This window comes from Phoenix dactylifera, chromosome 10, assembly GCF_009389715.1.
Source record: "Phoenix dactylifera cultivar Barhee BC4 chromosome 10, palm_55x_up_171113_PBpolish2nd_filt_p, whole genome shotgun sequence".
In the NCBI taxonomy this organism is placed as follows: Eukaryota; Viridiplantae; Streptophyta; class Magnoliopsida; order Arecales; family Arecaceae; genus Phoenix; species Phoenix dactylifera.
Genome location: NC_052401.1, coordinates 1,002,377 through 1,016,500, shown reverse-complemented (window position 1 = coordinate 1,016,500; position 14,124 = coordinate 1,002,377). Strand labels below are relative to the sequence as shown.

The 14,124-nt window shown below is 35.1% G+C and overlaps 1 protein-coding gene across 2 annotated transcripts; it reads left to right on the top strand.

Moving 5' to 3' along the window:
- Positions 1–1,595: 1,595 nt before the first annotated feature.
- Positions 1,596–13,866, top strand: LOC103703200 (long chain acyl-CoA synthetase 9, chloroplastic-like). Of its 2 annotated transcripts, none has more exons than XM_008785980.4 (12): positions 1,596–1,789; positions 2,743–3,270; positions 3,814–3,894; positions 4,409–4,681; positions 7,453–7,584; positions 7,704–7,877; positions 7,984–8,213; positions 10,248–10,365; positions 11,332–11,463; positions 11,550–11,684; positions 11,795–12,001; positions 13,471–13,866. In XM_008785980.4, the coding sequence occupies exons 2-12, from the start codon at positions 2,824–2,826 to the stop codon at positions 13,633–13,635; spliced, it is 2,094 nt and encodes a 697-aa protein (XP_008784202.1). In that variant the 5' UTR covers positions 1,596–1,789; positions 2,743–2,823; the 3' UTR covers positions 13,636–13,866. The 2 variants fall into 2 exon arrangements, with proteins under 2 accessions (XP_008784202.1, XP_008784201.1); XM_008785979.3 differs by having other exon boundaries at positions 1,603–1,796.
- The last annotated feature ends 258 nt before the right edge of the window (positions 13,867–14,124 follow it).

The window sequence follows — 14,124 nt, the reverse complement described above, 5'->3', positions numbered from 1 at the left end:
CTTAAACCCTTATCACAAACGCGGTGGGAAAATCGTATTGAAAGTGTCAAAGCAATTAAAAACCAAGCTCCTAAAATAAGAGATGCCTTAATTCAATTAGCAGAAACTAGCGAAGATCCTAAAACAAAGAGTGAAGCCATATGCTTAGCTACATATGAGATTGAAAATTTTGAATTCTTATTAGGCATGAATATTTGGTATGATATATTGTTTGCTGTTAATTCAGTTAGTAAAAACTTACAATCTGAAGATATGCATATTGATGTTGCTATAAATCAATTAAAAGATCTTCTTTCTTATTTGAAAAATTATAGAGAAAATGGATTCATGACTGCTTTGATTTTATCTAAAGAAACTGCAATTGAAATGAAAATAGAACCTACATTTCGTGAAAAACGTGTGATCCGTAGGAAAAAACAATTTGATGAAAATAGTGATGATGAGATAGAAAGATCAACCGAAGAATCTTTTAGAATTGATTACTTTTTATATATAGTAGATCAAGCTATTTCTTCAATTCAAAATAGGTTTGAACAATTCATCATATATGAAGATATTTTTAGTTTTTTGTTTAATTTTAGAAAGTTTAAATCTTTGAATGAAGAGGAGTTGAAAAAGTATTGCCTTAATCTTGAAAACTTTTTAAAGCATGGTGAAAATTCTGATATTGATGGTCTTGATATGTTTTCAGAGTTAAAAGTTTTAAAAGAAGTTTTACAAATAGAAACTAGTACCCCTATTGATATTTTAAGTTTTATAAAAAAAACAGATTCTTTTCCAAATGCATGCACTGCTTACAGGATATTGTTAACAATACCTGTAACAGTTGCTTCTGCTGAAAGAAGTTTTTGAAAATTAAAGTTGATAAAATCTTATTTACGGTCAACTATGTCGCAAGAAAGATTAAATGGATTAGCTATATTATCGATTGAAAATAGTATTTTAATGAATCTTGAGTACAAAAGTTTGATTAATAATTTTGCATCTCAAAAAGCTAGACGAATTATTTTTAAATAAAATTTTAAAATATTTTATATTTATTAAAAAAAATTATTATTATTTTTTAAAAAGGCCTCTTTTAGTGAATTCGCCTTAGGCCTCTAAATGTATTGGGCCGCCCTTACAACCGGGTGATTCCAATGTTAGATTTATGCAAAGAAAGATTAATCCCTTTTTTGGCATGAATTTGTTCTCTGTCATCTGTCACGGTTCATGGAACCTGTCAACTCCAATAATGAAAGACTATAACTTCTCCCGTAAGTTCAGTTATAATACCAACCTACGTCAAGGATCAAATATACTGCGCAAAATATGACCAGAGATAAAGTCTACAAACCCATTTCAGCCGGTGATTCCCGTTTCCCCAGACTAATTTCTAAATCTAAGCCGTTTCTAAATCGTTTCCCCGCGCTCTTCTCTGGCCGCTGGAGTGGACCGTGCTCTATCGAAGCCAGTCGTCCACCGTCTTGTCCGCGACTCACGGCGAGTAGACTTCGTGAATCGCATCGTCAACAATATCGCACGAACAAATACGGAAGCAAACGAAGCCCACGGCCTTTGCATTATAGGAAACGGCAGAGAGAAAAATGGGAAGAAAGAGAGTGGGTTTGACGACGACTCGCTCTGAAATCCCAGCCGCTGAACCTCTCGTGGGCTGCGCCCCTCCTCTTCCCCACCTTATAAACCCTTCTCTCCTATCCGGTTTCTCTTGTCCAAGGAGAAGAAGGCGGTGAATTGAAGCCCCGATCGATCCATCGATCGTCGACCACGCCGTGATTCGGTGCTGGAGGTCAGAGGTGACTAATGTCATGAATCGTTTACAAACTTTTCTTTCTTTCTTTTTTTTATTATGAAGATTCGTTTTTGATGTCTGCTTCTTGGTTTCTGCGTCCGGTTTCGTGGAATTCGATGTCGCGGAAAGATGGTCCTAAGCTTCTTGATGGGTTTCGGACTAACGTGTGTGGCTTCTTGACTTCGGGTAGTTTAAAAATATTGTTGAACTGAGAGCTAAGGGAGCTGATTGTGGTTTCGTGATTGTTGTTTCTTTTTGTTGATTTGGAAGTTTTTTTGAATTTTTGTGGATGGTTTCAGTCAATAGGATTTTAATGATTCTTAATGTGTAAATGCTTAATTAAATTAGTAAACATTAGAAGGAAAAGAAAAATTTGAGCTTTGTAAATTTTTTTTTTGCTTGGAATTTGAGAAGGGTCCTTGAGATTAATTTCCTTTTACAGAAGGTAAAAAGACGGATGATGACCTTCCATCAATGGAACAGAGTTCTTGCTTTCGCTGTGTTTTAATATCAAAATCATGGTTTCTTAACCCTTTCTCTTTTCTGAGATTAAATATGCAGATATTTCTAATTCTTACGAAGCCAGCTGAATTTGTGGAGTAGGCTTATTGTCAGGTTTTTATCTTTAGAGCCATGGATTTTTAGTTTCATCAACTTTTAATATATGCCCTGATATCTGAACTTTAGAGAGTTAAAATAATTAATGGAATCCTCAGGGTGAAAAGGTCAAATTTAGTTTTCAATGAGACCAGCACACAGCATTTAGTTTTACATAGAAGGAGTTGTAATATACAACTAAAGAAGAAATATACTGACGGGTGTGTTTTGTCCATTCTTGAAGAAATCTATTTTGATTCTTATATGTTATTCTAGTTCATTTCAAAAATTACCTTCTTGCTTTGCATTACTATTGTTGAACCTTGACTTGGGGGGAAACAATTTTCTGGCAGGTTTGCGTGGTGTCGATTTTTTCACTTGAAAGTTTCTGCTGCACTTGAGCAGTGGATATTTAAATAACTTTCTTGGAAGATATGAATCCATATATTGTTGGCATCTTTGTCCCCCTTCTGTTCTCTTTCATGTTCCGGAAATCAAAGGATGGAAAAAAACGGGGAGTGCCTGCTGATGTTGGCGGAGAACCTGGATATGCAATTCGTAACTACCGTTTCACTTCCCCTGTGGAAACTCAGTGGGAAGGGGTCAGAACACTTGCTGAATTGTTTGAGCAATCCTGCAAGCAGTTTTCATACAAGCCTTTACTTGGATCTCGGAAGCTTATTTCAAGGGAAACAGAACAAACCCAGGATGGTAGATCTTTTGAGAAGCTCCATTTGGGAAACTATGAATGGATGAGTTATGTTGAAGCTTTCAAAGCTGTATGCAGTTTTGCTTCTGGTCTAGTGCAGCTAGGCCACAAAAAGGATGAGCGTGTTGCAATCTTTGCTGATACACGGGCAGAGTGGCTGATTGCCTTACAGGTGTTTTATGTTATCTTATGCTTATGCTGGAAATGAAATTTGTAATTTAGACATTGTTCAATTTGTTGCCATATGCTTGAGATTTTTTCTCTTCTTTATGCTTAGTAAAACATGAAGATACTTATGGTAGGCAAAGATTATGGGCATAGGTGGTTTTATGCTTCTTTGCATTTTGCTTTTAGTTAGAAATGCTCTTTAGTGATTAAGAAAATGGAAAGTTTAAAATTGTTTAAGTATCTTATTTGCATATCAATGACTATGATGGCGTGCTAACAAACCTCCAATTAAACATTTTAAAAACTAAATATGCAAAAACACCTTTGCTTAACATAGGATACAGTTCAATTACTTGGAATTTATCGTATAATATTGGTGTGCTATCAGCAATTACCTATTGATTCTTAACTTGGTTTTTGTAAGTGACTTGTTCTATAATTTTGAACTGCAGATTCATGTCAGGGCATAATGCATAACAACTGCATGTTTCCTGACTACATTTATTTTCAATTTGCTAATGTGATTACTTTTGCTTTCTTGAAATAGGGTTGCTTCAGGCGAAATATCACAGTGGTCACTATATATGCTTCCTTGGGGGAGGAAGCTCTTTGTCACTCATTAAATGAGGTTAGATTGTTACACATGTTCTCTACATACAGAGTCTACATATCCTGCATCAACTTGACTAAACATTGAATGTATAACCTGCACTGTGATTTATATGCTTTCAATTTCTATTCACATTTCAGCAGCTATAGACAAATCTATGTATTTCAGTATTTGACATGTTTAATTAAGGATATGTGGTAGCATTTTTATTTTAAACCTAGGTCTTCCCTGGTAGTTATTGCTCAAAAGTATTGCTATTTATGATTGCAAAGCTATTTGCTCTTGAAATATTTATCTTACTCATCCTAAGTGTTGATTAATTTGCATAGTCATTCTCTTGCTATGACACAGCTTTTTTTTTTTTTCAAGTGATTTGATCATTCTAATGCACACTTTTATATTCCTAACTTTTACATTTTATCTATATCCGCAATGTACTTATGTTTTCCCCATTCCCTCAATCCTTCTCTTCGAATGGCATGACTTTGATATTCGCATATACTTATCATTTTTTTTCATTATTGTTGCTTAGACAGAGGTCTCAACTGTAATCTGTGGATATAAAGAATTAAAAAAGCTGGTTGATATAACCGGACAACTTGGCACTGTAAAACGTGTGATTTATTTGAATGATGAGGGCATCTCAAACGAAGTATCATTGGCTGAGAAGAATACTAATTGGACGATTACATCGTTTGTGGAAGTAGAGAGACTGGGCCAGGAAAATCCTGTTGATGCAGAGTTGCCTGTCTCAACTGACATTGCAGTGATCATGTATACAAGTGGTAGCACTGGTTTGCCTAAGGTCGGTTCAAGCTCTGACATTCCCCTGTTTCTTATATCCGTTTAGAAATTATGTTTTATGATGTTTTCACAAATCATTTTATTTTTCTGGATGGTATGCTAATTTTGAAGCTATGTCAATGCTTTGTAGTTATGGTGAACAATGTTTTAACCTTATAACCTCAGGTTGCTAAAAACTTCTCTGAGCTATGTGATTACAATTTGAGACTTTTTCATGAAACGGCCTTGGCATGTGCTTGGGCATGCTGCACAGTGCACTTACCTGTGTTGTGGATTTGGTTTGACGATGAACAATTGGACATATGGAATGTACCCTGACCATGCGTGACATTATATCTTCATTTGTTACACAAAGTTTACATGCATATGTATGTGTGTGTATCTGCATCTCTGTGCGCATGCAGGCATGCATTAATAATTCATTTGTCTGTGGGTCTCTGTGTGCATGCATGTTTGCAAACACGTGCTTTCATGTATACTAATGAATTGCACTTCCTTTCCATGATATGTACTATACCCATTATCTAATGATGTATCTTGATTAGTAGCTTTGTTCTGTCAGCTGCAACTTTGATGCTGTGATGGAGTTCAGCTGTGTGCATGCGTTCATACATGTACCTGTTCGCCAATTGCTTGTTCAGTAAACTGTTACCTTAGTTACTTGTTTTTTAGCTCAAGTTATTTTTGTGAAGGATTTCATCCATGTGCAAAGCGAGTTGGTGTTGGGATTCTTTGGCCTCCCTTTTTTTAAACTTTACAAGAAAAAAAAAAAACAGTTGTTATGAAATTTCAATTTCTATATGCTTTATCACATTTCCTTGTCATTTTGCTTTTATCCCTAACCTGATTCATATCACCATAAGATGTATAGTTAGCCCTACTAGCTTCTTTTGCTGATAGATATGACTTCTGTATATTTCCACGTTCTCTCTTAGCCGCTTTTAGCTTAAAGCATGCCTGTTTTGCCAGTTTTGTCTTTTGGGCCCTTACATTTCACACTGAGCTGTTTTTGTCTGCAGTGCTCCATTTTGAACTCCCTAGTAACTTTTTTATTACTTTCTAATTGAATCTGCTGTCTGAGCTTTTATTTGCATTTGTTTCCTTTTTCAGAAAATAGAATACATTTTCTTTTTCGGCTTTCACTTTAGTTCATGGTTATTGGTTCCTAATATGATCCATTAAAATATGCTACACGAGAACGGATCCCATATGAGAAGTCTAGGGATTAAGATTCCAGAATGACAAATATTGTTATCATAGACCTAGTTAAAGGATTATTTTTTAAAAAAGCTATTCAAAGGACCTTAGTTTCAAATTTTTCTTAATTATTTTGTTCTTATTCACAGATGACCACATTCAAATTCCAATCTTGCCACCATTAGGGCAATGCCCTTAAATTATGAACTTGACCAATCAGAATAGACGGGAAGACCCGGCAACATAGCCTTACCCATAATCATCTTCCTACTAAAAGGCCTAATTTTTGATAATATTTTTGGTAATATCTGCTTTTTGTTGGGGGTCCCTACCATGCTTTTGATCTTCGCCAAACTGAAAAATAACCCAGTTTTTTCATGATAATCATCCAATTAACCTCCACCATTAATTTGTCATTGTCAGCATTGACGACTCTTGTCCATTCAATGATTTCATTTTTTTAGCAATTTCAAAATTACTTTTGGTGCACATGAGAATGTCATGATCATAACCTAGATGAGTAAGCGGACAGTTCTCGATATTAAGCTCATCTTCTAAGGAGTCTTATGAGTAGTTCCAAATATTCTTCATGTTAGCTTTTGTACCATTCGCTGCTTATATGTTTTCAATCTCCTTTTGCTAGTTTTAAGTTAGTATAGAATTTTGTTTGCGTAAATATATGAATTTAAATATACGTAAGATTTGGAGCCTAGCAGTTTTCTGAATGGAAAATTTATGATGTTAATCATGACTAACATCTAAAATGGCTGAAAAATTAAAATTAAATATTTCGGAGATTTCTTGTGCATTGAGTGGTAAAAAATCGACAGTTTTTAATCTATATAACTGGCTTGAATAGATTTATTAGTTGAAATTATTCAAACCTGGCTAATTTGGCTCATATTTGTTTAACTTTTAAAATGTGATTAAGAATGGTGCAGTACTATTGTCACACAGAAATCTCACACAAAAAGTTGCACAGTTAAAATGTAATTTTTCTGTGGCGTCGCCCCCTGATAGACTGTGACATGTCAATGTCAATGAATGGATTCATAAGAAGTTAAATGATACATGTGTAACTTTTTAGTGTGAGATTTCTGATTTACTAAAGCATTTTGCCAAATAACACAGATCCTTGAATCATATGACCTGCTATATATTTGGACACATTAGTTCTACCAGCTCTATCCTTTTTTGTTCACTTGATGCACATTTCCAAGCCTTTAAGACATGTAACTTTTGTTAATTTGGCATCTTATATATTTATTTCAGTATGAGTGATGTGGATTCTCTGTTTAGATGCCAAACTGTGTATTATGCACCAAAAGAATCTGGGCTTGTGTCTTAATAGTACAGTTCTATCCCTCCTCATTTTAGATGGCAAACCATGTATTGTGCACCAAAAGAATTTGGGCTCAAATCTTATTAGTACAATTCTAGCCCCCATCTCTCTCTCTCTGTGCAAGTGCGGATGCATGTTTGTGGCATCCATGTATTACTAAAAACTCAGCAATGCTGAGGATGCTGCTTAGGATAGTTATGTCTAATTATTTTTTTCTGGCAACTCTCATGTAGGGGGTAATGATGACACATGGCAATGTCCTAGCTACCATTTCAGCTGTTATGACAATTGTCCCTGCACTTGGTAGTAAAGAAATATACTTGGCATACCTGCCTCTAGCTCATATTCTTGAGTTAGTAGCAGAGGTAAGGGTTTTCAAACTACATCAACTACAAACTTGGATTAAACCTCATGCATGTTATTCATGGTTAAGTTTCTTCTTTTCTTTAGCTAATGTTCTGTTTTGTGCATATTTTGCACGTAGAATGTAATGGTTGCTGCAGGAAGTTCTATAGGATATGGGTCACCTTTGACTCTTACTGATACATCTAACAAGATAAAGAAAGGAACAAAGGGTGATGCTTCCATCTTGGGACCAACACTGATGGCTGCTGTACCTGCTGTTCTTGACCGTGTTCGTGATGGCGTGCGGAAAAAAGTAATGCCATGTTTCCATGTGAATTTTTAAGTATAGTTCTGCACATGATTTCCTTGAGACTAATTGCATGTGTTTCTTTTTCTTTTTTCCCCTTACAACATTTTAGGTAGATGCAAAGGGTGGCCTATCAAAGAAATTATTTGATATTGCATATACTCGTAGGCAGGCAGCTGTTAATGGAAGTTGGTTTGGAGCGTGGGGTCTAGAGAAGATCCTTTGGGATATTCTTGTCTTCAGAAAGGTTCAATCAGTTTTGGGAGGTCATGTCCGTTTCCTACTTTCTGGAGGGGCTCCACTCTCTGCTGATACACAAAGATTTATCAACATATGCATGGGGTTAGTATAATATACAGAGATTTATCAACCAAAGAAAATAATTCAGAATTAAACTATGACCTATTGCATGCATTTACAGGTGTTTTAATTTGTAAGCTTTTTAAATCAGAGTTCATGCTTTCTTTATTCTTTATGTTAGGAAAAAGATGAAGTAGCAACTTAAGGACTGTTGGTTCATGCAAACATAATTCTGCAATACACTTTTTTTTTTTGAACAATGGAACAAATGCAACAAAATGGAATAAATACTCTCGTTAATTTTACCAACTGGTATATGATGCCTTAGATCCTGGGCTTTTTGGTATATTTTGACAAAGTTTGTGGTGTTTTTTTGCAGAGGGTATCTGAGTATATTTATTCTCATAATTCTTGAATCTTTTATAAGTCACCCAATTATCTTGGATGTTTGTTAGGCATTACATTGCATAATTCCAGGCAAGTGTCATTAGGATATTTAAGGGGAACTAAATATTTTAAACTGAAGATAGATAACGGTACTTGACCTTTATATGGCAGGGGGGTTAGAGGAACTCTAAATCTTAGGGCAAACAAGAAAAGAGTTGGTGAAATTTCAAACACATTCAAATGTGAAAAATGATTTCTAAATGAATGTAAACTCCCGAGGCATGTAACCACAGACTTCGGTAGAACCAGTAATCATCAATCATGGCATTGTTAATGTCATAATTTCAGCTTATTCTTTTACTTGTCTATTCCTCAACCAGAGACATTGTCCCCATTTTTAGTTTGAACAGAGTGCAGGTGCATGCTGATGGTAGTTGAGGGAGAATCTTTGTATGGTAGTTTCAGATAAACAAAGGCGTAGATGAGTTCCTAGATAATGTTTATAAAAAAATATACGGTATTGAGATTACAAGATTAAGTTTTAAGTGTGAATTCAACTTTGAATGCTGGTTGTATGGGTGCCAAGCACATTGTAAAACAAGGACATTCAATCATGACTTTTAAGAAGGTTGGAGATTTGGAAAAAATATCTCAGATTTCTTCACTCTTTATAACTACACACACAAAAAAAAAAATCTTTGCCTTTTCCAGTTATCTTTTCAAATCAATTAAATTAAAAAAATTGGAGGAGTGAAGATAACATCCAGATATGTTGAAGGGTTGTTAATTCTCTTTTCCAACCTGGATTCCCTATTTGATATTATACCACATGAGGAGGTAAATTTCCAGAAATGTATTTTATATTGACCAATGGACCTCAGGCATGTTTGAAGTTACCTTCTGCTGACATAGATTCTTTGTGAAGTGTACCATTTATTTGACATTTTTAGTAAATTATCAAGTTAGGGGTGCCTTTATGTTAGCTTCCTCCTTGCGATACAATATCCAATGTTTATTCTCTTTGCCAACCAAGATTCCCTATTGGCGATGATCACACATGAGGAGGTAAATTTCCAGAAGTATATTTTATATTGGCCGCCGAACCTCAGGCATGTTTGAAGTTACCTTCTGCTGACATAGATTCTTTGTGAAGTGTACCATTTATTTGACATTTTTAGTAAATTATCAAGTTAGGGGTGCCTTTATGTTAGCTTTCTCCTTGCGATACAATATCCAATGTTTATACTAGGTAATATGTCAACGTCTTGTCTTCTTGACGTCATTTATTCTTCTTCAGTGACAGTCTCGTGCGATTTCAAAACATTGATGATTCTTCTGTGAAGAAGATTGTGGGACATATTGCACAATTCCCTTTTTGGTGTCAAACTTTGGGTTTTCAACTCATTTGTTGACCACTTCACTTTTTGCCAAGAAGCACCCAATAGCTTTCTTATAGGTAGCCTTGCCAAAGTAAGGAAGACGTTACTAGTTTTCAACTTTGAATCCCTCTGAGGTTGGAAGAATTACAGCTCCAAATATTAAGTCGATCAATTATATGTAGACGATGATCTCTTCTGGTTAATAGTAGGTTCATTTAATTATTTCAGCTAACAATATTTACATTTTTATGTTTGTAGTTGATCAAATGCCTGCATGCCTTTGAACTAACCTTCTTTATATGATGTCCAGGGCTCCGATAGGGCAAGGATATGGTCTCACTGAAACTTGTGCTGGAGGAACATTTTCTGAATACGATGACACATCTGTTGGTCGTGTTGGCGCTCCACTTCCTTGTTCATATATCAAAGTAAGAATGTTATTTTCTTATTTCTTTGATAAGTATAACTTCTCGAGGATATTGCTTTGGCATGACTAATTGGCAGTTCTTCTATTGCTAATGTTTTTTTTTCATATTTTGTTTATCATCTGTTTTCCTGCAATTACACCTTTTGAAGGATGCGAGTTTATGATGCCTCCATGTATGCTAATTTTTTCATGTTCTATGCTTTCATGAAGTCCGGTTTTATGAAGTTCTTTGCATATCATTTATGCTTTAATTGATTTTTTCCAACTTTCAGCAAGAAGCATGCAATTATTTTATCATTATATCATATATTGTGGGCAACAATGTATTTCTTGGCATAACAGTGAGTTCCATATGAATCCAACCCCTAGTCGTTAGTCTATCTATTAAAAATATATGCTAATGACAATTGAAGAACTTTTAGGTCTATATATATGACTACTTCCTACACTTTCTTACTTGTATGCGTTCTTAGTATATTCTCATTATGACCTTTGTTTCTTCTTTCTCTTATCAAAATTGCCAAACTACTCTAGCATCAGCACGTATAATTCATTTTTGTCTCCATCTTTTTAGGAAAAGAACCTGTAAAGATTGGAAGAACTTATCTGTTAAATTTTACCAATATACATGTCCTATTTCTCCTCTTGTTGCTCATATCAATTCCTATTAAAACCTCATGGAAGAAATAACATGCTGAGGTAATGGTTTCTTTGTTACTATTGGATGTTCAATCTTTATGAAGACTAGCCAGTGGAAGTTTGTTTGTCAGTTGCAACAGCTAGGTAGTATTCAAAACTGCAATAGATAAGAGGATCCTGTCAAATTTGATTAGTCCACCATATATGCATCTTCATCCAATACTATACACAAATGTATTTATCAATAAAAAATGTCCTTTACATAGTTTATCCCATATTAAGTGTAAAACATCCACAATCATTAACATAGGGTGCTTCTATGTATCAGCTGATTGATTGGCCAGAAGGTGGGTATTTAATTACAGATTCACTAATGCCTCGAGGGGAAATAGTTATTGGGGGTCCGAATGTAACTCCAGGATATTTCAAAAATGAAGAAAAAACCAAGGAGGTTTACAAGGTAGGTTGGTATCACAATGCTGTAGGAACCTGTTTTACATGATTTCTTTGAGGCTAATCACCAAGTATTGATGTCTTATTGAAAAGGTTGATGAAAGGGGGATGAGATGGTTTTACACTGGTGATATCGGGCGATTTCATCCTGATGGTTGCCTTGAAATTATTGACCGTAAGAAGGATATAGTGAAACTCCAACATGGTGAATATGTTTCTTTAGGAAAGGTATGAAAATTATGTATGGTATGTCTGGCATTATTGCTAACCAACTTCTTCAGATACAAAGATTGCTGTCAGTGTCACTTCATTATCGCAAAATAACTATGCCTTCACAGGTAGAGGCTGTTCTCATTGTGAGTCCTTATGTCGACAACATCATGCTCCATTGTGATCCTTTTCACAGTTACTGTGTCGCACTTGTGGTAGCTGCACAACAAGCAGTAGAAAATTGGGCTATGAAGCAGGCAATTGCTTACAGTGATTTTGCGGATTTATGCCAAAAGGAGGAGACTATCAAAGAAGTGCATGGATCATTAGTAAAGGTTTGCATTTATTTTTCTTATTATTTTATTCATTATAAATAATGATAAGAAACTGTGCTAAATGCTTGGTGGTTCCCTCAGTTTAATCAAGTATGATCAAATGGGACGGTAGTTACCTCCAAAAATAGTTCAGGGTTTCTAGTTTTGTAAAGTCTAGTTGTAACTTACTAAAATATTAACATATACTACTCATTTTAAAAGTATGCTAAGCTTTCCTCAAAACAAGTAGTATGCTACGTTTACTGTGTCTGCTGCATTTTTATCATCACATTTTAGTTGGAAGTTAAATGTTTTCAATCAGAGTTAAGGGATATACTAGTCATTGTTGTAATTTATAAAACGAAACATGATGTGAAGAAGGAAAGTTAATCCATCTGTGGCATCTTGTTTTCTGCAAAACCTCTGCCTGTATCCTAATTGAGTACCTAGAAGTACAAGGATGAACAGACTAGGACTCTGACTTCTAAACAGTGAAATATTCCCTGGTTTTCTACACACTATTAGGCTAACTTACCATGCGCCAGTAATACACCTAGGCTGATGCATAGCGACCCTACTGATACCCTCTAGGACAACCCTAGGACTTTTTTCCATCTCAATTTTATGATGGTGAGAGCAGTTTCCTGGAGTTGTATAATTAATATCAGAGCTTGATGATTGGATCCATCTTGGATGCAGCTGAAAATTTGTTTTCTTTTCCTTTTTTTCCTTCAAAAGAAAGTTTTAATAATCTGTAAACATACATACATACATACATACATATATATATATATATATACATACATATATATATATATATATATATATATATATATATATATATATATATATATATATATATATATATCATTGAAGAAGAGAGGATGCTAATGTTCAGATGAAGTCTAGGCTAAGAGCTAAGCTAATGGCAACTTACTTGGGTGATGGTTCAAAGAAGTGGCCTATCCTAAAAGGGTGTTGCATCAAGAAATTAGGTAAACAACCTCCTAATGGAGGAGAGCGAACCCACCAGCTAAAATGTCTCAAGAGAATGCTGAATTTCTCACAAATATAGGAACTTTTGTTCCAAGAATAATGATTTCTTTTTTCCCCCTATTGGGTCGGGGAGTGGAGGTTTAAAGAATTTCCCCTTTTCTTTCTTACATGATGTTTGCACGTTGGTTCTCATCTCTGCTAAATATTTAGTTCCCGATCCCCACTCTTCATTGTATACTCTATCCTATGGTTGTAGGACATGGTCAATACACCGTCTTTCCTTCAAGGTGTATGTGGTGCATAATTTATTTTTATGGTCTTAGACAACTGATTTCTTTATGGTTGATTTCTCGTCGCTTGTGATAATTAAAATGGTATAGAAAACTGCTTGTAGGTATGTATTCTGGTGGTTGTGTCTCCAAATACTTCTGTGATGGAAAAACAGAAAACAGAAACAAAGCAAGTTATTTTCATTTTGATCTTATATTGTACAGGCAGCAAAACAAGCACGTTTGGAGAAGTTTGAAATTCCATCCAAGATCAAATTGCTTCCCGAACCATGGACACCTGAGTCTGGTCTCGTCACTGCTGCACTCAAGCTTAAGAGAGAGAACATCAGAAAGGCGTTTGCTGATGATCTTGCCAAGCTGTATGCTTGAATCCTAGGCAAATTTATGAGAGGAATTTTGCGTTCATGATGCTTTCAGTTTGAACAGAAGCAGCTGCTCCAGTTATTTTTCTTGTTGATGTGCCCAAGTTTTTGTAGTCTAAGGTTTGCTTTTTTGATCAAAATATTAAAGTTTTTATAAAGTTTGTTTTTGGTGAATCTGAAATGTGCAATTTACATTAATTTTCAATAAATTTTTAAATAAGCTGTTGAACTTGAGTTAGTGCACTCTAAAGCCAGAGTTGTCGTCCTCAATCAGAATTATGCCTTCATCCAAGAAACCGATATTCTTCTGGCCAACACACAACACTCTTTCCAGCAGCAATCGCTGTCCAAGAAAGCGTTCCACATCTTTGATTCGTTAAAAAGAAAGGCTAGATAGAAAAGAAATGGGGAAGAAGAAGAAGAATTTAACATGTTCTGGGTTCGAAGGCCATGACCTGCTGCTTTGACAGAAGGCATGATGCTCTTCCATGAGTTT

What these genes read in the sequence shown, in the direction of transcription:
- LOC103703200 (XM_008785980.4), top strand. Translation starts at nt 2,824, where the DNA reads ATGAATCCATATATTGTTGGCATCTTTGTCCCCCTTCTGTTCTCTTTC. An exon ending in TTTGTCACTCATTAAATGAG is followed by an intron (nt 3,895 to 4,408) that starts GTTAGATTGTTA and finishes ATTGTTGCTTAG; the next exon opens with ACAGAGGTCTCAACTGTAAT. An exon ending in GTGATGGCGTGCGGAAAAAA is followed by an intron (nt 7,878 to 7,983) that starts GTAATGCCATGT and finishes ACAACATTTTAG; the next exon opens with GTAGATGCAAAGGGTGGCCT.